The sequence below is a fragment of the Muntiacus reevesi genome, chromosome 2 (assembly GCF_963930625.1).
Source record: "Muntiacus reevesi chromosome 2, mMunRee1.1, whole genome shotgun sequence".
NCBI classification, from domain to species: Eukaryota; Metazoa; Chordata; class Mammalia; order Artiodactyla; family Cervidae; genus Muntiacus; species Muntiacus reevesi.
This window is the reverse complement of record NC_089250.1, coordinates 181,163,629-181,188,851: the sequence shown is the minus strand read 5'-3', so window position 1 is coordinate 181,188,851 and position 25,223 is coordinate 181,163,629. Positions and strand designations below refer to the sequence as shown.

The window sequence follows — 25,223 nt, the reverse complement described above, 5'->3', positions numbered from 1 at the left end:
GCTCCTGACTGTTACATGCTATATGTCCCTGTCATCATCCAGAACGCAGGCCCACGGCCAAACCAGATGCAGGAAGCTGGGACACACAGTCTTTTATTTAGTCAGGCATACCCCCGCCTAAAGAACTCCTGATACCAGGAGACAACCACAGTCTTCATGGTGACTGTGCTGGGCAGGCTGCCTCATAGAGGAAGTGAACCTTCACTGTCCACCTGGACTGATGAGACCCCGCCTCAGCCAGGAAGACCCGGGTGTGGCCTCTCTGCTGGTCTGTGGCCAAACCCCAGGGTCCATTTCCCCACCCCACCCCCGCCAGAGGGCCCTAGCCCTGGGGCTGCAGCGGCTCAGAAAAGCGAAACAAACTTGACAGTTTCTGAGCAAATCCCGACCCCAAATCTTTAGCCCGGCACTTGAGAGGAAGCCAAGGTCACCCCAGTCTGGTGACCTTGGGGGACCCCTGGGCCCAGACTCACAAAGCAGCAGAAAGACTGAGGCAGAGAAAGCCCAGCAAAATGGGGGAGGGAGCCAAGGTCAGCACCTCCAGGGGAAGGCTGGAAGGCAGGTTCCCAGCGCTCACAGACTGGGAAGGACCACACAGGCAGGTGGAGGAGGGACCGGCCCCACCTGCCTGGGCTGGACTCACCCCCAGCTCTGCTGAACTCAGTCCCGGTCCTCCAACACAGAGATGGTGGTGTCCTAAGGCCCCAGGGCACTCAGACTTGACCCTTGTGGGACCAGAGCCTGGGAATGCTGAGGGGAGGGTTCCAAAAGTCTGACCCATGGCTAGACTGCCAGCCGGAGCAGTCATCTCCTGCAGCTTCATCTGAGGGACACCCCACACCAGCTGCTGTTCAGTTCACCTCTGGGGACCAGTGCGATGCTTGTGGCATGAGCTAGCAAGGCCCCCTGGGACCCCCATGCCCACACAGATGGGTCAGTGTGAAGGTGAGTGCCACCCACCCTCATCCACACCCCGCTGTCTGTGCTAGGGGTCCAAGCTACACCTGCAGACGGGCCATCCTGGCTTGAAAGGCTAAACTCCACCCACTTCTGCATCAAGAAGACCCACAGGGGCGCCACGAGGCACCCCCAACACCAAGGTCAGCGTTAGGCATGAAAACCAGCACAAGCCCCCAAACCCATTGCTCAGTGGCCCCCAGTCCTGCAGTCCCTCCTTTGGGCAGTCTGTGCCTCTCGGGGCTGGGGGAGGTGCTCAGGACCTGAAGCCCCCACACTGCGGAGACACAGAGCCAGGGAGGCCTCCCTACAACTGCACACCCTCACAGCTGGCAAGTCCTTTCAGATCCAGCCTGGCTCCCAAGACGGACAGGCCAGCACCTCCCCTTGGGCGCCTCCTCCTCCAAGGCTCCTTCGGGGGTTGCAGGCATTCACCCCTACAGACAGGAGTCAGTCCCCCTCGACCCACCTCCTCCTCTAATGCTTCTCCCAGGGTCACCGATACATTACAACCGCCCTGACCCCACCCAAACCCCTTTCTTCCACTTGGCTGGACCATGCCTGCCCTTGGCATAGTCAGTCAGCAGTGGGCAGACATGCTTCACAAGTGGATGCAAATGCCCGCTCAAAGCTCCTGTGTGGCCCTCATGAGCAACTCAGCGCAGGCACTCCCTGGCCCTTTCAGTGTGCAGGGTACCAGCCTGCAAGGGCAGGCACTGCAGAGGCCACCAGGCCCATAGCAGATAAAGGCAGGAGGACAGTATGCCTTGATGGGGGCATGCTTCTCAAAGTGAGTGCAGCCCTACATTATCAGCAGGTGGACCTCGATCCCAGGGGTTAAGGGAGAGGGGCTCAGGACACTGGCCAGGGCCACAGGATGCCTCCAGTCTGGAGCTCCGGGCCTGGGGCTAGCTGCCCAGGGCCCTGTCCAGGAAAGCCCTGCCCCACCCCATCCATCAAACTTACACCAACCACCTCCTGAGGTCCCCAAAGGCCATAGCTCCCGGGCCCTCAATCTCCATGGCCTCAGCAAGTTGGCACTGGGGGCTGGGTGGAAAGGAACCCAGGACTCCTGGAAGGTTGGGGCTGGGGGACCTCCAGAGTTTTATTTTCTCATGTTCCTTCCAAACACACCCTGCTGAGTCTCAAAATGGCAAAAGCCAAGATGCTCAAAATTTTAAAGCTCAACAGCTGGTAACACACTTGATAATGAAATCAACAATATTTAGAAACAAATTGGATTAAATTCGTAAGTGAATAAATCATGCTTTTACATTTAATATAAAATGTGTTTAAAAGCAGAGGGGAACAGGGACCCAGGCTGACTGCCAACCCCCACCTCCCAGGTGTGCTGGTGCCAAGGCAGAAGACACAAAAGGCAGGGTGCCCACCCCTCCGCCCCCAGAACTGTCTTCCGTCCCCAACTCCTCAGATGCCCCTTAGCCCAGGCTAGTTTTAGGGGCACACTTGACACCTTGGACAGGGCCAGAGGAACTGGTTGAAGGAAAGAGGCCACCATCCACTGGCTCGGAAAACCACATGGAGAGGAAAGCAATGATTTGAAGACTTCAATCACAGATCCATCCATCCATCCGCAGCCACCAAGCCCCATGCTGGTCTGTCCTGTCCTTTCCCCTGATATTTGACCCATTTCCAAGCTACACAGATTCCTTCCCCCCAAAAAGGGCCTTGACTCTGTTCCCCTCTCTTCCTTGCGGCACCTACCTGTTCACACGCCCGTCTAGGGTGGGAGCGCACCTTCTCTCTCCCCACTAACAGTCACGAAACGTTGACTGCTTGCCAGGCGCAGCTCGGAGAGGGGAGGGACACAGCGGTAAAATAAAAAAACCCGCAAGCCCTGGCCCGCTCAGCGCCGTTTTACTCCGACAGCCTCCTGCCTGGTCCTGGGCCTCTAACCCTCAGCTTCCTGCCTTTGCCAGAACGCTCTGACAGTGCAGGATGAAGCCTTGGCGCCGTATGTTGCACAAGTTCTCTGTTCCTCCAAACGCTAAACTCCACCTTCCTAGCACCGGTTTCTTCCAGGGAGCCTTCGCACCTTTTGTTCCCTCTGCTGGGCATGCCCTTCTACTGCAGGCCTCAGCGGCAGGGTCAGCTCCTCGGAGGCGCGTTCCCTTCTGCACACTGTCTTCCACCCTGCCTTCTGCAGTCCGCTTGTTCTAGCTGCACTACCCCCTGCCTTGTCCTCCCTATACAATTCCGCCGGCACAGAATCTGCGCCTACAGGATAACCCCTCACGCCATGCGCGGTAATTGCACAGAACCCATCCCCTCAACTGCCCTGCTCGCGAAGCCGCCTCTGCCCTACGGGTGCCCACGGCCAGCCGCCAGAGCGTGCAGCGCCTGCGCACACGTCCTCCAACCCCGCCGACAGGCCTCCCGAGACCCTCCACGAAGCGGCGGGGTCCGGAGCCCAGCGACCCGGGACGCTGCCAGGCCCGCAGCGCGCCCGGTGCGCACGCGCACGGAGAGGGGCGGGCCCGCGGCCGCCTTAACCCGCTCCGCGCCAGCCAGTGAGCTGTCCGCACGAAGTTGCCCTCCCAGCCCGATAGCTGCCAGCTTGACGGCCCCACGAGGCATGCAGCACGCCCGGGGAATCACCGGTCGACCCTCCAAAGTAAGCGCCCAGTCGCGTCTCTTCCCCAAACAGGCCTTGACCCTTTAACACTCTCGCTCGCGCCCATTGGCCGAGGCGCTCGACGTCATCGCTGCGCGCCGGACTACCGCGTCTTCCCGCTCCCTAATCCTGACGCCAGAGCCGCGCCGCCCTCTGAGGCTGAGAAGAGCGGGAGGAGGTCGCGGCGGCGGGAAGATGTAAGTAGGGGGAATCCGACCCCATCCGAGCTTTGAGGCCCGCCCGCCAGGTTCGGCGGGGCGCATCGTGGAGCCGGCCCGCTCCCTGGCCATGCGGTGGTGACGGCAGGGCCAGTGGCGTCGCTCCGGGTTTGAGAAGAAAGAGTGTGGCCCGGGGCGGGCTGAGTGGGAGGTGCCGAAGCCGCGGCCCGGAAGTGGTCGGGGCCGCGGCGGGCGGAAGGGCGCCCTCGTTTCCTCGGCTCTGCAGCGGGACCAGTGAGGCCCGCGGGATTCGGAGCGACCGGGAACTCGGCTTCCGCCGTCCGGGCTCTCTCACCGGGCTGGAGACCCAGGCCCGCAACGCCGGGCCCTGCCCTGGAAGCGCCCGCGGCCCGGCTCCTGGACTGGGGAGTTGTGAGTGAACGCGGACGCGGGGCGCCGAGGTCGCGTGCGGGGCCGGGGCCGGTGGGTACGAGATGCTTTTTGGGATGCCCTGGTTGACCGACTTACCCTCCCTTTGAAGCCACTAATTTCAAACATCGACTCCACGAACCTCTGCGGGGTTCCTCTGTGCGGTTCCCGGTGCTAGCCCCTGGGGATACGGCCCATAATGTCTTGGAGCCCAGTTTGACGGGTAACCCCAAAAGAGAATACAGGAAGGTTAAAATCGACGGAGCAGAGGCGTGACCTTTTCCAATCTCGCATGAATTGTGCCTGAAATGTACTTTTAAATGGAGAAGGTGCTCCAAAGATGTGAGCTGAAACGCCATCTACTCGAGATATAACTAATTGTTCTCTCCTATTTTTGGCTGTTGGACGCGCACCTTTCCAGAGGATGGGGGAGGTAACCACGGTACTGTTACCTGAACTTGTGTGAACAGAATCAACCTTTGCTTTCTAGCCCTCTGGCCACACCCAGAGAAGCCTTCCCTTACTGTGTTCTTAATTGAGTTTTAAGAATAAACGGTGGTGCTTGTTTTCACAAAGAGCAGATCTTTAGGACTGGGGTGGGGCCCTAGAATATGTATTCTAGGTCATCTGTGTAATAAGGTAGCCTCTGACCACACGTGGCTACTGAGTACTTGAAAGGTACCTAGTTGAAATTGATGTGTTTAAAAAGCTTAGCATGGGAAAGCATGGATATTTTATTAATCATTTTGTATGCTGATTAGTGAAAAGATTATGTTTGGGGTGTAGTGTGTCAGATAAATACATTACTTAAGTTATTCATCTGTTAACTAATGCTTTTTTGCAACGTAATTCCAAGAAAATTTTAGAGTACTCTTGTAGCTGGTTCTCTTTCTATTGGACAATACTACTCCTGGTGATCGTAATAGGGGCAGTCCAGGGACCCCTGCTGTTCACTCAGGGGTTGTGTGACTTCAGAGCCAAGAGTTTGCCTCAGAGAAAAGCCTCCAAAGCCTTTCTCCTAATATTAGCTAACATTTGTTGAGCCTTAACTAGATCCCCAAGACTCTTTTAATGGTTAATTTGGTTTATATTCTTGACAGTTATGAAACTTAGGAACTCTGTCTCTCCTTAATGCTGATGAGAAATTGAGGCTCAGAATGATTAAGGGATTGATACAAAGACACAACAAAGCTTTGAATCAAACCCAAACAGGAGGACTTCAGACTCTTTAAGCACTGAATTATACTCACTGATTGTCCAAGCAAGCACACTAACTGTAAACAGTTTGCCTGCTGAGTGTCTGTAGTGCCTTATTTATTATTATTATTTTTTTAATTTTGGCTCTTTTTTGTGTGTATGCCCTCTCATTTTGAGACATAATGTCTAAAAAGACGTTATAGCTCTGGAAAAGAACAGCACAGGTAATACTCTCTTTTGCAATCTCATTTGCTTGTCCACCGCTGGGCACTCTTTCTTGAGTCAGAATGTTTATCCAGCATTTTGGCAGCACTGCACACATGGGAACAGGATCCTGATTGGTGGGCTGTGTCCAGGTAACTTACAGGAAGGTGAGATACGAGTAGTTGAGGCTAACATCCTGAGATCTTGCTTCTGCAACTCAAGCAAATTACACAAAACCTCACTGGAAATACTTAAAGGCAACAGCCCCAGGAAACAGAGCGAATAATGAAGTAATAATTTGTTCTTGCGTAGTATTACTGATGACCTTTTATTGAGTACATGCTCCAGCTCTGGAACTTAGCTAAACCCTTACATGTGGTGAATGCATCCATTTCCAAAAATGTGAACATATAGAAAAGTTGAAAAAAATTTAGTGCACCGAATAGTCACAGAACCACTACCTAGATTCTACAGGCTACATTTCTGTTGTGTTTTGTCTCACTTTACTACTTTTTAAATGTTCATGGGGGACGTTTCATTTGTTTGGTTATTAAATGTTTTGATACTGGTACCAGTCACTTGAAATGGTTTTTGCTTCCAGTCATACTATCTATCCAATGTATCCTGCAAAGATTCCAGCAGTGAAGAGAGGTCGAATCCCGTCACTTAGGGTTTTCTCTGCTCTGCCTGCCCGTGTGCTCCTGTAGTGTCTCTAAAGGACTGTAGAGGGCTCACCGTCAAACTGGTGAGAAATGGGCATTGTACTACCCATTGAACAGGACACCACCACCCACACCATTGCTTAAGAAAAAGACAAGCTGAGCTGACGGTTCTTCTTGAGTGCCTCCTGTGGGGGCGGGATCCCCTGAGGAAATGGCCCAGCCCGGTGTTCCTGGCTTGGTAGATAATCACTGCTGACTGTGTTCCTTGTTGCCTGCTCCTGTGCTCAGCTTTTGACTGCAAAGTAGATTTGTTGCCTTGCCAATTTACTCTGAATCCTTTTATCTTGTTATTAGGCTGCACTTTGGCGTAAATTGCAATCGATTAGGGATCGTTTCTCAGACTCAAGTTAGACGTGAGAGTTCAGATAAGTGAGGCCGCCATTGCTGCTTTGAACACCTCAGAAGGGGAGAATGGATTTATCAGGAGTGAAAAAGAAGAGCTTGCTAGGAGTCAAAGAAAATAATAAAAAGTCCAGCACTAGGTAATCCTTCTGTCAGATTTTTCTAGTGCTACTTTCGGGGTGCTTGTTGCTAGGGACCCTCAGAAAGGGGGACATTGGAAATATCTTGAATTTTACAGTGAAAGTGTCCTAAGCCACAGACCGTTTTGCTCTGTGGTGGTCTGGGGTTTCTGTAGCCCTTTGCATCCCCTTTTGGGTTGTGCTGTGGTTTCAGGGTTCAGCCCAAGGGGCATGTTGTCTCACACTCTCCCTCACTGTCCAGGGCGCCTTCTCCCACCAAACGCAAAGACCGCTCTGATGAGAAGTCCAAGGACCGCTCTAAAGATAAAGGGGCCACCAAGGAGTCGAGTGAGAAGGATCGCGGCAGGGATAAGACTCGGAAGAGGCGCAGCGCTTCCAGCGGGAGCAGCAGCACCAGGTGGGGCTGGCGGGTCAGGGCTTTGCCAGGGCCACGGCCCTCTTCCTTCCCAAAGAGCTTGCAGAGTGTTCTGTCTTTTTATTGATAAAGAAAGGACTCAGATGACTAATTTATGGCAGACTGGTTTGGGCTTTGCTCTAATCATACAGAGGACGGTGTTGGTTGTGTGTTTTTTTTTTTTTTCCCCTTTTTTGGAGGCATTAGGAATGCAACATCTTGGGTTATGCTTTTCTCTTGCATGCTTTTGATTTGGAGTTGTGGTTGGATCACCCTAGCCTGGCTCTTTTCTTTTCCTTCTGTTGAAAACCAGCCTTTGTCAGTCAGTAGCTGCCTTCCAAGCTGAGCCGGGGCTCTGACTTGCCAGACTGCTCCTTTTTCTCCCAGTAGGCAAGGCTTCTGTGTAGGTAGGAAGCAGTCCTGTCACTGCACGGTACAAATGCTGTTTCTGTCCCTGCAAGGACTTTGTTAGGACGGGGCTGGAGGGTGTCTGTGGGTGCTGGGGAAAGCCATGAGGCTTGAGAATATGAGCCCAGCAGTTCCTCTTGTCTGGAGTGAGGAAGCACTGCTCCCGCCCATGACCCCTCCCTCTTGCCCCTCAGGTCCCGGTCCAGCTCTACCTCCAGCTCAGGCTCTAGCACCAGCACGGGCTCCAGCAGCGGCTCCAGCTCGTCTTCAGCTTCGAGCCGCTCGGGAAGTTCCAGCACATCGCGCAGCTCCAGCTCCAGCAGCTCCTCCGGCTCCCCGAGCCCTTCTCGGCGCAGACACGACAACAGGCGGCGTTCCCGCTCAAAGTGAGCCCCTTTCCAGCCCCTCTTCTCCACGGGGGACTGGTCGGTTCGGGGGATCGCCTCTAAAACTCAAGTTATCTGGGACCTAAATTTACAGACTGGGGCTATAAGGTTATCATAGTTATTACCAAAGTAGACCAAAAAAGGAGTTTCACTGTCTTGATAGGATTTTGTGTTTTTCAATTAGGTCCAAGCCACCGAAGAGAGACGAGAAGGAAAGGAAGAGGCGGAGCCCTTCCCCGAAACCCACCAAAGTGCACATCGGCCGGCTCACCAGGAATGTGACCAAGGTGAGGAGTCCTGCTCTGTCCAGTGGACACTGGGGTGATTCTTGCAGATGTTTAAAATGGAAAATGAGAAGCCCACCTCTGCCAGAAGGTAATCATAAAATGCAGCATTTCTGAGGGCTGAGTTGGTGGCATGTGACCAAGTAGAGCACTGGTTACTTCATTTTAACGGAATATATTTTGTGTGTGTGCTGAGAGTGTGGTCATTGTGTGGCGAGTTCTCTGACTTTTACACAAGTGATGGGAGGGTGAGCCTAAGTGACCCTTCTTCCTCCCTAGGATCACATCATGGAGATATTCTCCACCTATGGGAAAATTAAAATGATTGACATGCCTGTAGAAAGGATGCACCCCCATTTGTCTAAAGGCTACGCCTATGTGGAGTTTGAGAATCCAGACGAGGCTGAGAAGGCGCTGAAGCACATGGACGGAGGTAAGTCCAGCCCTGCTCTGACCTGTCCCAGACCAGCTGCCCACCATACCTGGTGTGATGAGAACTGGTTTCCAGTCTGGCTGCATGTGGGAATTTCCTTGGAACTCTGTCAAGATTCCAGTTCTTACTCAGTGGGTGTGTGTTTACCAAAAACATGTTTTACAGAGCATTATTCTTGAAAAGGTATTCATCAAATATGAATATATTAGCATTTTAAGAATATTTCAGTCTGTTAAAACTTAAGGATCAAATGAAGGATTCTTTTTTTTTTTTTCCCCCACAAAGTTATTTGACTATAATGAAACATCATTTTTATATGGGAATGTTTTCTTTAATCCTCTCTGAGTTACTTTCTGTCTTGCTAAAACAGCATTTTTAGGATAACTTTCTGAATCCACAAATTTTACCTCTCTCCTAAAATGCGTCTTGACTGTTGACGACGTTTACAGCCACTTTGTATTGGCTTTGACAACCTTTGAACATTTGTCAGTTGTTTCGCATCTTGAATAGGCAGCACTTTAAGGAGTGTGGGTTTCGATGGGCCTGCTTGCTGCTTCTGTCCTCCAGGCAGCGGAGCTGAGCCAGAACTGCCCGAGCCCCATGTGGGTTGCCAGGCTGAGTGGGGAGAAGAGTCTGAACCCCTGAGAACCTTGGCATCCTTGGAGGCCCTGTTACATGTTTGAAAGATAATTGCCCTTGACCCCTGGTAGTTTGTATAGTACAAAATTTTCCTTGGTACTTAGGTCCTAAATCTTTCAATCTGCTTAAACCCCCCTGGAGTGTTTTTAGGAGTTCAGCATAAACTGGGATCCGTCACTTTGCAGGCATCAGCTCTTAACTTTGTCAGTCATGCCTTTGTTTTAGAGAGTGTCAGTCTTGTGTTTGACGGAGTCTAAGCACTTGCTAGAAATTTAGGAGGCTTAGACACATTCAGGATGTGTGTGATGATAAGTATTCCACCTTGTCTTAAGATTCTGGTAGGACTTTTTCTCTGTCTTTTTGTATTGTGCTGAATTGAACCGCTCAGTCTCCAGAAAGAAATGGAAGGACTTGGTTTTTACTGGCAGCCAGCTAGAGGATGGGAGAAGGCAATGGCAACCCACTCCAGTACTCTTGCCTGGAAAATCGCATGGATGGAGGAGCCTGGTAGGCTACAGTCCATGGGGTCACGATGACTCGGATAGGAGTGAGCAACTTCACTTTCACTTTCATGCATTGGAGAAGGAAATGGCAACCCACTCCAGTGTTCTTGCCTGGAGAATCCCAGGGACGGCGGAGCCTGGTGGGCTGCCATCTGTGGAGTCGAACAGAGTCGGATACGACTGAAGCAACTTAGCAGCAGCAGCTAGAGGATGGCTTTTCTCCTTTTTTTTCCCTTTGTTTTTTTTCTTCTTTGTTGTTACATAGTCAGTGCCCATACTATACCTAACCAGGACTAGCTTTTGGCCACGGGCCAGGGCCACCTTAGGCTCTATCTACTTAGGCCTTTCAAGTATGTTCTGAACATAGGTTCAAATCTTGGATTTGTACTGATAGAGTCAGTACCTCAGAAGTTCTCTTGAAAGCAGAAGCTGAGAAGGTAGAAGAGCCTGTCACCCACCCTTTGGGAACACACTGGCTGTGCTTGGTCCCCTGGGATTGTTGGGTCTCTGCCTCAGTTTCCTTCATTCTCTCTCTCCCTGAGACCCTGCAGGTTCCTCATGCCCCATTCTGAGCTGCCTCCCCTCGCCGTTCTGCGGTTTCATTCACTTGTGTGGCTTTTGTACTGGCTGCACAGACTCGCCCCCCTGAGGCACTTGTTGCAAACTTTCTTTAGACAGACTTGAAGTCTCCTGAACATCCTGTCCTTTGTTCCCTACCCCAAAAATAGTTCCTTCTTTGTCTGATGCAACCCTTCCCCCCTCCCCTCCACCCCCAAATCACAGCTCATCCAGACACCTGGTGCCAATCATCCTTCACCTGACCCTGGGTCAGGCTCCTGGGATTGTCCCTCCCTGTCATCCCCTGAGTTCTTATATTTCACCCCATCTCTGTCCTGCTGAAGCCCTGACTGTCTGCTTGCTCCTCTCTTCTGCCCCCTTTCCTTTGCTTTGAAGGAGGACGTTCAGGTGCAGCACCCGCTTCCAGCTCAGGGTGGGGGCACAGCCCTTCCCTTCACTTAGCCATTTCCTGCCTGTTCTTTAGGTGCTGACTTGAATGGGCTTCCCCAGGAGGCTATCCCAACACACCAAGATGGAGTCCTCAGTTAGGGCCTGCCCCCAGTGGGTCTCCTGATGAAACCTCCAGTGATAGTGATTATCAGCTGCTTTTTCTCTGTGACCAGAATCGGTTGTTCCCTCCAGGCTCCTTTCTGTCTTACCCACCAGGGTACGTGCTTGTTAGAAAGGTATTTTGTGACTATCCTTTTTTCAATAGGTCAAATTGATGGCCAGGAGATCACTGCCACCGCTGTGCTGGCCCCCTGGCCCCGGCCACCCCCCCGGAGATTCAGCCCTCCCAGGAGGATGCTGCCACCTCCTCCTATGTGGCGCAGGTCACCCCCACGGATGAGGAGAAGGTGGGTCACTCTGGGGTTTCATAGGGGGCTGATTAGGACCTTTATTGACAAAACAAAGTGAGGGGGCAATGACTCTGGGACCTTGTCCAGCCCCGCCTGCCCCCTGATGGGGGTGGGAAAGCAGCATTACCCAGATGTCTTTGGAGGTCCTTCCAGCCGGGGAAGGGAAGAGCTGCCGATTGAGGGACCCACAGAGGTGCAGCCGCTGCCCGCCCTCTGTGAGAAGACCGGAAGGGTCAGAGGAGTAGGGAACAGCCTTGGCAGAGGCCGGGGTTGAGCCATGCCTCCTCTTGTGCTGGCCAGCTGCACTGCACGGCCCTCGGAGACAGAACCCTAGTCTCTGGAACGTTTCCGTCTTCCCCAGGGCTTCTGTCGGTGCCACCCAGAGGGATCCAGCTGTGTGACTGACAAGTTAGAGCCACGCCGCTCTGTGTGAAGGCGGCTACACCCCTGTGGTCATAGGCTTGGGTTTCCCTTCTGACACCCTGTCTCCTCTCCCCGCAGGTCTCGCTCCCCGCGCCGTCGGTCGCCCGCGCGCCGTCGCTCCCGCTCTCCAGGCCGCCGCCGTCACCGCAGCCGCTCCAGCTCCAACTCCTCCCGATAGGCGGGGCTCGGAGCTCCGCCCCTGCGACTCCTTCCCACCGCTCTTTTCCGTTTCCAGAGGGGTCACAGGGAGGAAATCCCTCCCTCGGGGCAGGCTTCAAGGTGGAGGCAGCGATCAGTCTCCCCAGGCGGCGGGGTTCCAGCGGCAGGAGTGTTGTGGGTCTGGGGTCGTGCTTGTAAAGATGCCCTCCAGTTTTCTAGCTAGAGCGATTCCACGTTTCTAGTTCCTGAGAGTTTAGTGGCAGAGCCAGCAGGGGTGAGCAAGGGGCTTCAGGTGTGGGGACAGCCCCAGCCTGGGAGCCCATTTTCCCATTCCACAGGTGGCCTGGGGCCGGTCTGGGGGGTCCCACAGGAAAGGCATGCTTTTAGGCAACTGCTACTCCTGTTTGCCTGGCCCAGCCGGAGTCCTCTTCTAACCTCTAGGGTCAAATACCACCCCCACCACCATCATCTGCCTAGAATGGTTCTTTACACATGTAGTTGTGTGCAAGGACACACACACACAGACTCCTCTTTCTGAAATCGTTGAAGAGCCAGCTCTGCCAGGTCATCACAGAACCCCCACCCCCACCCCAACTCCACTGTGTTGGTATTCTTGGTGGTTTTACTGGTTACCTTGGCAGCGTGTACATTGCTTTTTCAGCTTTTATTGTACAGTCAGTACTATAAATTTTGTTTTGAGTTTTGTAACTTTGTAGCGTTTTAGATGATCTTGTGTTTGTACTTTGTTGTGTAGAGTAAAAGAATTGTGTTGAATAAACCTAGGATTAGAGTGCAATGTGTGCCGGGTTCACTGCCTCCTTCCTGTCCTTGCCCCCCAAGGCTGCTTCAGTTGTGAGGGAATTAAACACAACTGCCTAAAATAAATGGTTTCATTTCCAAAGTCATAGCTGCAAAACACTTTAACCAGGAAAACTTTGAAAATGTTTATCTTAGTTCCCTGGCCAGGATTCTGCCTCCTGCCTTGGGAGCACAGTCCCAGGGGAGTTATCAACTGGGTGTTACAGGAGCCTTGAATTCTGCCCGACCAAAAAGGTGGATCTCATTCCCTGCTGTGTTAGATGGCCATGGAAAAACTTCCCACCTCAAAAATGAGTGTGTTCCAGAAGGAAGAACGCTTATGACATAATCCCTTGGCCCTTACTGATGTTGAGCGTTTTCAAACCGAATGCCAGCACAATGTGTGTTCAGCAGGACTGAGGGCAAAGGGAAGCTGTCGCCTCCCCCTCCCCCAGGAGGAGCCCGGGTGGAGTGAGCAGCTTCTTGAGAAGGTGAACGGTCAGATCTCTCACCAGGCTGTGTCCCAGGCTAAGCTGCAAGTCTGGTTCCTCGCCGGCAGGAAGTGGCGCTCAGAGCACCCACGCCCTGCGGGATGGCCGGAGCCAGGTCCCCGCAGCCCCTGGCCGCCGCTGAGCGCAAACCCCTGGCCCCGTGACTTACGTGCAGTCCAGTCCGCCGGGCCCAGACGTCCTGCTCCACGGAGCGCGAGGCTCCGCCCGGGAGGAGCGGCCCGGGCCCCAGGGGCGGGGCGGGCATCAAGATCACACCCCGGCGCCGCGACCTGCCCATTCTCGGCCAAGATGGCGCTGGCATCGGGAGTGCGGGTCCCCGCGCGCGCCCTGCTCCGTCCGTGTGCGTGACCAGGATCCTGCCGCGCGGGGCGCGGGGGCTAACCGATCTCACGCTGGAGCGCTGAGGCGCTCTGGAGCACGACCCTTGGGCGCAGAGAGCCGGCGGCCGGCGGCGGCGGGGACGGCGAGCGGCGCTTCGGGAGCCAGCGGGTGCTGGTGGAGCCGGACGCGGCCGCAGGTAAGCGCCCCCGAGCGCCCGGCATCCCCGCGGGGGGAGACGGGGCGCCGCCGGCAGCAGAGCGGGCTCCGCGGTGGCCTCCGGCTCCGGACCCAGACCTAGAATCCGGACCCGGGAAAGCGCTCGAATTTCTAAAAATCCCGAGATAAAGCCTGATTTTGAAGTAAGTTTCTGTTAAGTTCAAAGCTAAGGGTCATCACCAGTCGAGTTGTTTCACCACGACCACCACCACCCCCACCCCTCCACCCAGTTCATTATGAAGATAAACATGTTTCTGTTTTTAAAGTTTGGGGTATGTGCTCCTTATATAAGCTATTAACTTGGGAAGTGAAAATAATTGGAAGCATCTTGGAATAACATTTTTAACTTTTTGTTAATACTCCCAGGTGGCACAGAACCCAGCAGATATATATTTTTTTAATTACAACCAGGAGCCACAAGTAAAAATCACTCCTACCCACCCCCATCAGAACACCTCTTAAAAGTCTCCAAGGGGGGTAAAAAAAAGAGGTAGAAAGAGCACTTTTGAAAGAGAAAGCTGTGCTTTCTCCACCCGAGAGCCCTTCAGAGCTAGGACCTTAGCTGACTTGGGGGCAGAGACAGACAGATTCACATTTTAGGACAAGCTGTCTTACTGCCTCCCAGCTCCGAGCCTCCTAAACATTGCCGGCTTATCCTGGTAGGAGGTTGAATTTGAGGTCAAAGCCAAGCATGGTTGTCCTCATTGCCAGACCCAGGTGGCCTTCAGGCATCTTGAGACTCAAAAGAATTAATGGAGTAAAAGTGCTTTTTAAAATGTTTTCATTTAAGTGCCAAAGTGCTATCATGTTGATGTATGGCAGAAACCAACACAATATTGTAAAGCAATTATCCTCCAATTAAAAATGATTTTTTAAAAAAAAGCTGATTTTCAATCCTGTTCAACATTCAAGAAACATTTATTTTGTACCCACCCCATGCCAGGGGTGTGATTATTTACCTGGTGATGTCCAAGTTCATCTGTTCACCTTTGGCCTCTGCCTTTCCCCCAAACTCTTAGATATTGTCTCACTAAACAGCAAAGATCCAGAGTCAGCTTCAGAAACTTACCTCCGAACCACGTTTGGGGAGCTCAGCTCTAAAAGTTCTGATTGATTTTTCTCCATAGGATGACATTTCTGAAGCCCCTAGGGTCTGCCCTTGGGCCAGACAGTGGGAACAGATGGCCTCAGCCAAGCCAGCAGCCTCACTGTCTACAGGGGCAGGCCTTTCACTCCCATTTTTCCTGCTGCTGGCAGAATGAATGTATAAACTGAGAGTTTTAAGAACATCCGGCCCCTGATATTCACACCCTTGATCTTTAAACAAGTGTGAACCAGAACCCCCCACTGGAATTCCTCCTCGCACATCTAGTTCTTAGAGTTGCTCACTTACAATAAGGCTGTCTACTCCCAGGAGGATGTCAGACTTGGTATCTGGGAGAAAATTGGACTGATATCATCATGAGCACTTCATTTGTTTTGAACATTGATTTATTTGGAGCAGAGGCATTGTGAGGGAAAAAAAGTGTCATGTAGGTTGTCTAAAAGTAAAATGCATTTAAACTCAAAAAAAAAAAAAAGATCAACAAAAATGTGTATGTGAGTGCTCCCAGCAGCATTACTCTAAATAGCCAAAAGGTGGAACTAACTCAAGTGTCTACTGGTCGGTGAATGGATAAGCAGAACATGCTTACACAGATTGTGGAAAGTTACTTGACTTTAAGAAGGAACGAAGCCTGTTTAAAAAAAAAAAAATTAAAGGCAACTCTGGACTGTTTAAAAAAAAAAAGAAGGAACGAAGCACTGACACATGTTACTTCATGGATGAACCTTGGAAACATTCAGTGAAAGCAGACAGACACAAAAGGTCACATATTTCCTATGATTCCGCTTCCATAAAATGTCCACAGTTGGAAAGTCCATAGGAACAAGAAGGAAATCAGTGATTAGTGATCCCTGGGTCAGGAAGATCCCTGGAGGAGGGCATGGCAACCCACTCCAGTATTCTTGCCTGGAGAATCCTATGGACAGAGGAGCCTGGTGGACTTTGGTCCGTAGGGTCTCAAAGAGTGGGACACGACTGAAGTGACTTAGTACACACGCACAGGGGCTGGAACAGGAGGAATGGTAACTGTCGATGTGTACAGGGTTCCCTTTATTATAAGATACATGAATCTCACCTCAGTTTAAAAAGCCAACAGTTGTGTGTATTCCCATGGCCTTCCCGTAGGTGACTGGGGGCACCTTTCTCATGCTGGCACGAGCTTTGTCCTCTTTGTTTTCAAACTAGGGGTAGCCGTGATGAAGTTCAGGAATCCCCCCGTGAACTCCCTGAGCCTGGAGCTGCTGACGGAGCTGGTCATCAGCCTGGAGAAGCTGGAGAATGACAAGACCTTCCGTGGCGTCATCCTAACTTCCGTGAGTGCTCCTAAGCTCCCCCCAAGGCCCCGAGCTCAGAAAGCCCTCCACACACATCGCAGGCTGGAGAAAATCCACGCGGCCCAAGTGCGGGTGCAATCACAGGCCTTCAGGGGTCATAGTCCTGGGTGTGACTCGAGGGAGCCGGGCTGTGGGCACCTGGTTTGCCCGCAGGCGGCTGATGCCTCTGTCCCGGGCTGCCTCCCAGACCCACGCAGTTGTGGGGCCAGGCCCTGGGGAAGGCCTCGGTGCTCCATACCCAGGCCTGGATGTAGGTGAGAGTGGGTTCCTTTGGGCAGGGGTGACCTTGAAACCACGCAACTTCACGAACTCTGGACCCAGTGCAGACTTGGTTTTCAGCAGCTCCCTGGAGCCCAGGGTGGCCCCCAAGACTGTGCTCGTTCCAGGAGCGGTGCTCCCCATCCCTCTCCGGGCAGGTCCTAGAGCCGAGGTCTCAGAGGGCAGGCTTTTTCCTTCTGAATTATCCTTGGACCAAAAAGTCTTAGTCGCAGGTTTACAACAGTAGGCGGACAACAGAGCACCAGACAAAATGCAGCAAAAGTCAGTGTGACTGAAAAGAAAAGAGTTATAAGAAAATGAAAACCTCTTGTCAGAAGACTTTTTATGCCTTGTGGGATCCAAGAGAATGAGCCGGAGAGCCAGTTTTCATTTCCTTGCCCACACTGAATGGCAAGGATTAGTAGATTGTCTCTGGAAGTCAAATGGCTTGTTGACAGATTTTCTTGGTGTTGGTTTCTACCTGGAAGGAGGTGTTAACTTCATATGCAACAAAAAGTATTGGCAGTTGCACAAACCACTCCTTTTCTGCTAAACATTCAGAAAACTAAGATCATGGCATCCGGTCCCATCACCCCATGGCAAATAGATGGGGAAAAAATGGAAACAGTGAGAAACTATATTTTTGGGGGCTCCAAAATCACTGCAGATGGTGACTGTAGCCATGAAATTAAAAGATGCTTGCTCCTTGGAAGAAAAGTTAGGACCAACCTAGACAGCCTATTAAAAAACAGAGACATTACTTTGCCAACAAAAATCCATCTAGTTAAAGCTATGGTTTTTCCAGTGGTCATGTATGGATGTGAGAGTTGGACTGTAAAGAAAACTGAGCACCGAAGAATTGATGCTTTTGAACTGTGGTGATGGAGAAGACTCTTGAGAGTCCCTTGGACTGCAAGGAGATCCAACCAATCAATGCTAAAGGAAGTCAGTCTTGATTATTCATTGGAAGGACTGATGTTAAAGCTGAAACTCCAGTACTTTGGGTACCTGATGTGAAGAACTGACTCATTGAAAAAGACTCTGATGCTGGGCAAGATTGAGGGCAGGAGGAGAAGGGGACGACAGAGGATGAGATGGTTGGATGACATCACCAACTTGGACATGAGTTTGAGTAAATCCGGGAGTTGGTGATGGACAGGGAGGCCTGTCGTGCTGCAGTCCATGGGGCCGCAAAGAGTTGGACACGACTGAGTAACTGAACTGAATCAACCCTTATCAGGTACAATCTTGGCCAGGGAATCTAGCCTCATTTAGGGTTTTGAGCTGCTTCTATGAGATGTAAAATCTCAGCCCCACGTTTCACAGGGAATCTTTTGCATTTAAAAGTCCTCTTTCTGAAAAAGTACCGTAAAAGTCTCCTTTCTTTCCAGATAGCTGCATGGGCATGTAAAACAAGGAAGGCATATTTTGAGTTTGTACATATGTTTATAATTCTTCCTTCACAGTTTTTCTCCATTCCCCCAACTTATATAAAGGCCAGGCAGTGTTAGAGTACAGTTTAAGGTTTTCCCTTTGCAGCCCATCTGTTTTTTTAGATTTCCAGTTTTTAAGGATACAGTCCAGAGGTGTTTCTTCTGGCTTAGAAAAGGATCCTCCCATGTTGGGAAACCTTCGGCCAAGAGCGCTCCTAGAAATGAAGTCCCGGGTCCCAGAGGCATTTCACCAGGAGGCTTTTGTCAGAAGGGGCTCGAGGGTCCTCCGAATGCCCTTCTCACCTACTGGGGTTTTGAGCGTCCTCTGCTCTCCCGTCGACACCTAGCCAGCGTCTCAGGTCGTCAGTCCCTCGCGCGAGGGCTTCACCTTAGGGGCCCTCTGAACTGGTGCCAGTGTGCCGCCAGGGCTCTCCGGAGGGGGGTCTGCTGTCTCTGACGCTCACGTCTTATTATGTACGTAACAGTGTCCCCGATGTGGGGTGACCTGCTTGAGATTGTGCATTCGTAAAGCCTAGGAAGTGGGCTGCTTGGAAGTGGCCGGCCCAGTAGGTAGTCACAGTGTCTGGACTGCTAGGGTCTGGAGGGAAAGAGATCCTGGAGGAACTGGAGCTGGGCACAATGGGAAATGTCACGGGGCCAGGACCTGAGGGCCTCGAACTGGGAGTGTTCCCACGGGGTTTTTGGACACAGAGTAAGGGGAGAGACTGGACAGCGGAAGCACCCCAAGCCCCCTCCCCATCTGCTTGGTGGTCGCGATAAAACTGGGGAGAGCCTGATGGTCCCATCCGAGACCAGTAACAGTGAGTTTGGACAGTGTTTCCCATGAAATTTAACACACCCAGTGAACCCAGTTAGTTTTGCATCTCCTTTGGGGACATCAGTTTCAAAGTTAGCTGGATGTCAAAAGAACTTTAGTTACAATTTGATATTTGGGAAGTCCACCCAAAATATCGCAATGTTTTAGATAGAATAGATAGAATCGTAAGTCGATACAATCAAGGTCACTGTGAAACAATTATTTCTTGAGCTAAGGTGGAAAACAAAAAGATTTCAAAGGTCACTTAAAGGCTTAAAGGCACAGAAGCTCACACAATCTGATGTCAAAAGCGGCATTCCAGGAAAACTTTGTTCTCTTATGAGAGACAGAAACCAAATCACGTCTTGCATCAGCCTACTCTGAATAAAACCCTTTACCCAATTAAATTGATTTCAACCTTGGAAAGTCCTGACCACAAACAAAACTCTGTTCTCCATGTTTCTCTTCTGTAGACCTGCAACTTTTATTAGCCATACTTTATCCCTTACTCTTTCCATTGAGAAATAACCAGCTTTAGGACAGAATCACTCTTTTTCCTTTAACAAAACGTATTTCCACTCCTCATACACCCTTCTGAAAACACACACCCACCTTTCCTTAAGCCGCCATGAAGGGCCTTCTGCACTGGCATTCTTTAGGTTGGCAGAGGTCATCTCAAGGTAGCACCAAACAGCTTCTTTTCTCTCTGACAAGAAGACAAAAGTAGGTCAGTTTACACCTGTTTAGCCATCAGTGTTCTCTGTTTCATCTTATTTGAAATGGTCCTTGAACCCAGTGAATTCCTTTCATTTTACTTTGTCTTAGTTTTTAAGTTACCAACATTGGGAGGGACTGCTTTAGATGGATTTTTTCAACACAAAGCTATTCCTCTAGAGTTTACCAAAAAGCTCTAATCCCACTTACATTTACTTAAAAATTTCATCATGTCAGGTTGTTTCCCTGGTGACAAATTTTATAACAGGAACAGTATGCACCTCCTTTCAGTAACCCTAGGTACAATGAAAGTATTATATTTAATGTGGGTACAGGTCTGTGTTAATTAAACCCACAAGTCTAAGCCAGCGCTAATACCAGATATTAATTAAATATTGACTATTTTCCCAGATCACAGGAGCCCAAAATGTATTCTGATGAGCCTCTTCTATGTTTCTGAGAATATATAAGGGCTCAATTGCCTTTAAGCTAATTGAATACAGCCCATTTACAAGTTAATTTTTACATAAAGACAGAGCCAGAGGCCTCATAGTTTTCCCACTCGAATTTTAAAATGCCCTCCCCTCACACTTTTTTCCTTCATTCTGAGGGACTACGGATGAATCCGATATTTCTGAGCACAGTCAGAACAGTTCCGTTGCAAAGGCAGAGGAGTGAGAAACGAAAGCTCCTTTCTTTTCTGTTCTTTAAAATCCCACCAAGTAACCCAAGGTTGGAGTCTCAAGCAGTGTTTGAGATATAGAATACAAGGGCTGCCTTTGTATTTCAAGGTTTAAGTCCTCCACCGTGCCCACAACATCAACAGGGCAGCTGGACAGACAATGACATAAGACAAAGCTACCAATGACAAAACCTTGTAGACATGGGCAAGTATTCCAGATAAAAAAGGATGGGAGTGCAGGTCTAAGGATCAAGGGAGAGGTAAAACAGGGGAGGGACAGAGAATGAGAACAGAAAAACAAAGGTGAGTCAACGCGGGAACGATCGGTCTTCCAGCCCTTACCCGACATGGGGACTGAACCTCTGTCGCTCCTGTAAATCTCCAGGCAGGGATGGCCCACTGGGCCAGGGTCTGCACGGGTGAGGCTTGCCTCTCAGGCCTCTGCTGGCCTCCGGACGAGGTGCACCGTGGGCGGCCAAAGGTCTAGCCAGCCAAGAGCAGTGAGACTGTGGCTGCCCCACATCCACTCTGGAAAGGAGAAGACGGGAGGAGAGGACAGAGAGTAGTAGAGAGACAGCAGGAGAGGGGGAAGGACGAGGAGGCAGGGGCAGTGTTGCCTAGATGAGGGACTTGAGCCCCCGGGGTCAGGAAGGCAGGGCTTCAGGTGGCCACTTGCTGCCCACTGGGAAGCTGCGTTCGGGAATCCCAGAGGTGCCCAGATCCCCTCCGCAGAAGGGGACGAGCCACACGCTGGGGGCCATAAATCTGATAATGACCAGGGTTCTTGGCCTTGCTCATCCAATAGAAATTGACTAGAGGCCCGACAAGAAATTCAGGCACGGCTTTACTGGGGCCCCTGCTGCAGCAGGGTCGGGGGAGGGAGGGAGAACAGACAGCAGGTTCCCTTGCTCCCTCACTCCTGACCTCGACCCACTGCACAAGAGTCACTGAGGTCGGAAGTCGCAGAAACAGGCCAGCCCCCATGCCTTCTGTCTGGCAGAAGTCGCCCTGGCTGGCATCAATGCAGTTGCTTCTCTCGCATCCAGAATAGAACTCTCTGCCTTGGCTTCCCTCCGGTACCAGGACCGTGGGCTGCACTGACGGCCCGTCCACTTCTATGCTGAGAAAGTGTGTTGAATTTGGGGGGCGGCGGTGAGGAGCAGCCAGGCACTGGTGGTGGGAAGAGGTTAAGGAGGAAGGCTGGAAAGCTGGACGACTATCCTGCCACGTCCTCGGAGCAGGGCGGCTCACCACCACCCCCCACAAGATTCCAGCCAGTGAGGCAGTAGGACACGCATACTGACGGCCCAGCTTCCCATCCCCTGGGGTGCTTTTTAGAGGCAAGAGTGGAACGCGTTCCAAGCAAACAAGGCCAGTCTGCAGGTGCTGTGCACACATGCACCGCGTGTGTGAGAAGCACGGGGTGCATCTACACCTGCCCTGCACTTGGCCTCAGTCACTTTGTATGAGGATGTAGGGCATGTCGAGTGTGGCCACCCCTCCTCACGGACACTAGGGGGCGGGCGGGGGTGGCTGTCATCTGCAGCAGCCCATGGCGACCGTAGCCAGTTCTGTTTAATGGTCAGCAACCTCACAGCAGCCTTGGGAACCGGACACACTCCAGCAAGGGCTTGCAGGAAACCCGGGCGCAGGGTTCCCATGTGACGGCCGGGGGTCCCCTCCTGCCCCGGCCTGCGTTCTTCACTGAGCGCCCAGAACCTGGTGTCCACACTGGGAGCACTGGTCCCCTTCTGTCTTGGTCTGCACTCCCACCCCAGCCTTCAGCCTCACGAGTGATGGCCCAGGGCGGAGGGGAGGGGTGCCTTCTTGACCGCTCGCCGCTCCCTCCTTCCCTGGTGGGTCTGTGGTTTGCTGGCCCTTTGGGGTTAGCCAGAACACATGTCCTCTCTGCCATCAGGAGCTTCCCCGGCCTCTGACTCCTCTGCCCCGGCCGTGTGCACATGTAAAAGGGCCCGTGTTTTATGTCCCTGGGGAGCACCTGGCCCTGCCGCCTGCCTTTCCCATTTGAAGCTGGAAGGAAAAGAATATGGCAGAATGCAGTGGGAACAGTCCAGGGGGTCCTGGCTGAGTCCCCGGAGCCCCCAGCTCAGGGCACCTGGGGGCACCATCCTGCTGCTGAGCATGACCTCAGCTCCTCCGGCCCTTGAGCGCCTGTGCACTGCCAGGCCCCCAGGGCAGACTCTGACGGCGCCCCTGCCCCCCCAGGACTGCCCCAGGGTCTTCTCTGCGGACCTGGACCTGACAGAGATGTGTGGGAGGAACCCGGCTCACTACGCTGAGTACTGGAAGGCCATGCAGGAGCTGTGGCTGCGGACATACCTGTCCAGCCTGGTGCTGGTTGCCGCCATCAACGTGCGTGTTCCTCCCCGGGGGCCGCCTGGGTTGCTCACTGTGGGCCAGACCTTGGGGTGGGTGGACATAGCCCTCCATTAGAAATCCCTCAGAAAGGAAGGGGGCAGTCAGGGAGACCCACAGAGGTCAGCTTGCCTTTACAGACGAGGTGAGAAGAGAGGGCCATGTGGTGGGGCTGTGTGTGGGGACGGAAGCCAGGGCCTGTGGTCACCTCTAGGGGACATTGCTCTGGCCTAAGGCAAGGGTGGGGCGGAGGCCAGGGGCCTGAGCCGGCTGGAGAGGAGGGGGGCCGGGCTTGGGAGGATGCGTGGGGCTGGGCGGCCGGCCACCTCCAAGGGGACAGTGGGTGCAGGAGGTGAGAACAGGGGTGGCCCCAGGCTGTCTGGGGCAGGACGTGAGGTAACAGCCCAGGCCCGATGGGCGATTGGCGTCTGAGGGACCAGACAAGAGCCGAGAGAGAAGCTGCTCGTGGCCCGATGTGAGCCTGAGGGAAGACGGGTGTGCGGGTCCTGCTGCGCACACTCCCCAGATGGGGTTGGTGCAGCACCAGGCTGGCGGGGGGGGGGGGGGGGCGGCGTGGAGAGGCACCCTGGAGCTCACCGCCGCCCCGGGGCGTGCCTGGGCCCGGCCCTCCAGAACGCTACAGGGACCAGCGGTCTGGCTCTCCCTGCAGGGAGCCTGCCCCGCGGGGGGCTGTGTCATCGCCCTGCCTGTGACTGCCGGGTTCTGGCTGACAACCCCAAGTACCACATAGGGCTGAACTAGACCTTGCTGGGCATCGTCGCCCCCTTCTGGTAAGGCCGGGGACCAGGCCCACCGCTCCCACCCCCTGGCCTGGAGCCCCGAGTCCCGACTCCGAGTCGGGTGTCTGTTTCCAGGCTCAAAGACACATGTGTGAACACCATCGGGCACCGTGCCTCGGAGCAGGCCCTGCAGCTGGGATTGCTCTTCCCGCCAGCAGAGGCTCTCCAGGTGGGCCTGGTGGACCAGGTGGTGCCGGAGGACCAGGTGCTGAGTGTGGCGCTCTCGGCGATGGCCCGGTGGCTGACCATTCCAGGTGAGGGGCGAGTGGGGCTGGGGGAGCAGCTGTGGGTACCGGTGGGCCAGCAGGGCCCCCTCCCCAGAGTTCTCAAGCCATACACAGATGAGCTGCTCACAGTAGCAGACTGACCTCGTGTCCTGAGACTGGTGTAACAAGTGACAAGACGGGGAATTGAGGGGTGAGGGCGCTTAGGTGCTTAAAACAACGGAAATGCATTCTTGCACAGTCTGGAGGCCAGAGTAAAATCAGGGTGTGAGCAGGGCCTTGCTCCCTGCAGAGGCCCTGGGGAGATGCCTTCCTGCCTCTTGCATCTTCAGGGGCTCCAGATATTCCTGGGCTGTGGCTGCATCACTCCAGCCCCTGCCTGTGTCTTCACACACCTTCTCTTCTACATGTTTCTATATCTCAGACTTCCTGTTCCTTCTAAGGACACCTGTCCCTGGATTCAGGCAGTGGTTATGGTGGTTTAGTTGCTAAGTCGTGCCCGACTTTACGTGCTCCTCTGTCCATGGGATTTCCTAGTCAAGAATACTGGAGTGGGTTGCCATTTTCTTCTCCGGGGGAAATCTTCCTAGGGATCCTACCTGGGTCTCCTGCATTGTAGGCGGATTCTTTACCAACTGAGCCAGCAGGGAAGCCCTCCCTGGATTTAGGGCCCGCCCTAAATCCAAGATGATCTCATCTTAGTTACCTCTGCAAAAACCTCTTTCTTAACAGGCCACTTACACATACCTTTCCAGCGTCCACTATTCAACCCACTACACAGACAACTGGAAACAGCTTGCAGGTTCTACATCTGGCAATAGGAGTGCTTATGTCAACGACAGTAGAAACCAGGGGTCAGCAGACTCTAAAGGGCCAGGGAGATGTCCGGCTTTGCTGGTCACACGGTCACTGCCATAACCACAGCACTGGAGTGAGGGCAGCCTCAGGGTGTGTGAACTAGGAAGTGTATCTAGTGTTATTGGAACACCAAGCCACTGAATTCTGAATTTCAGGTGATTTTTACATGTGACAAAATACTAGCCTTTAAAATTTTTTTGCCACCATATATAAAAATGCAACCACCATTCTCAGCTCTTGAGCTGTGGGGGGCCAAGTTTGCTGATGCCCGAATACCGCACAGCCAGCCGTTAGTGAGGTGGTAAAGGAATAGTTAGCGATATAGAAGATGTTCCTGACGATATAGCTGAGGGAAAATAACGAGCTGACAAGGCAGTTTTCACAGTATCATCCTGTAAGGTTTTAAAAGCAGTCCGTGGACAGCAGGGGACGGGTGGTTTTCCTTTTCTTCCCTTTGCTCACTTGAGTTTTCTGCCGGAGTTTCGGCTGGAACCATCTGGGGCAGATCGGCAATACCACTGTCCCAGCGCAGAGCCCAGGTCCTCACAGGCGGGCCCTGTCTTCTTCAGATCACACGCGCCAGCTGACCAAGAACATGATGCGAAAGGCCACGGCAGACCGCCTGCTGAGGCAGCGGGACACTGACATTCAGAACTTCGTCAGCTTCATCTGCAGAGACTCCATCCAGAAGTCGCTGCAGGTGTACTTGGAGAAGCTCCAACAGAGGAAAGGTTGAGGGCAGGGCTGCCCACCAGGGTTCTAGCCGAACCCACCCTAACGGGCACCGTGGCTCTAGAGGACTTAAGTCCGGTCTTTTCCAATTTAAAATTACTTCCAGCTCTTTGTTTTACCCATCTCCCTAGAAGGCCCTGATCCTCACAGCCATAGTCCTGAGGCCTGCTGCCACTCCCGAGTACCCTTTGTGCCTGGCGGGCGGGCAGGGG

The 25,223-nt window shown here is 52.8% G+C and overlaps 2 protein-coding genes across 2 annotated transcripts; both read left to right on the top strand.

The window, feature by feature from the left end:
• Positions 1-3,698: 3,698 nt before the first annotated feature.
• On the top strand, positions 3,699-12,001 carry RNPS1 (RNA binding protein with serine rich domain 1). The gene is made up of 8 exons (XM_065924078.1): positions 3,699-3,789; positions 6,597-6,784; positions 7,026-7,181; positions 7,781-7,972; positions 8,157-8,259; positions 8,536-8,689; positions 11,105-11,246; positions 11,751-12,001. Exons 2-8 carry the CDS (start codon positions 6,714-6,716, stop codon positions 11,848-11,850), a joined length of 918 nt encoding a protein of 305 aa, XP_065780150.1. The 5' UTR covers positions 3,699-3,789; positions 6,597-6,713; the 3' UTR covers positions 11,851-12,001.
• A 1,428-nt stretch (positions 12,002-13,429) lies between these two features.
• ECI1 (enoyl-CoA delta isomerase 1) lies at positions 13,430-25,081 on the top strand. The gene is given in 8 exon segments (XM_065919265.1): positions 13,430-13,481; positions 13,524-13,658; positions 15,969-16,096; positions 22,248-22,394; positions 23,068-23,101; positions 23,104-23,188; positions 23,273-23,451; positions 24,849-25,081. Coding segments are annotated over 8 exon segments (927 nt in total). The 3' UTR covers positions 25,016-25,081.
• Positions 25,082-25,223: the final 142 nt, after the last annotated feature.

What these genes read in the sequence shown, in the direction of transcription:
- RNPS1 (XM_065924078.1), top strand. Translation starts at nt 6,714, where the DNA reads ATGGATTTATCAGGAGTGAAAAAGAAGAGCTTGCTAGGAGTCAAAGAA. An exon ending in TCACCAGGAATGTGACCAAG is followed by an intron (nt 8,260 to 8,535) that starts GTGAGGAGTCCT and finishes CTTCCTCCCTAG; the next exon opens with GATCACATCATGGAGATATT. An exon ending in CCCCCACGGATGAGGAGAAG is followed by an intron (nt 11,247 to 11,750) that starts GTGGGTCACTCT and finishes CTCTCCCCGCAG; the next exon opens with GTCTCGCTCCCCGCGCCGTC.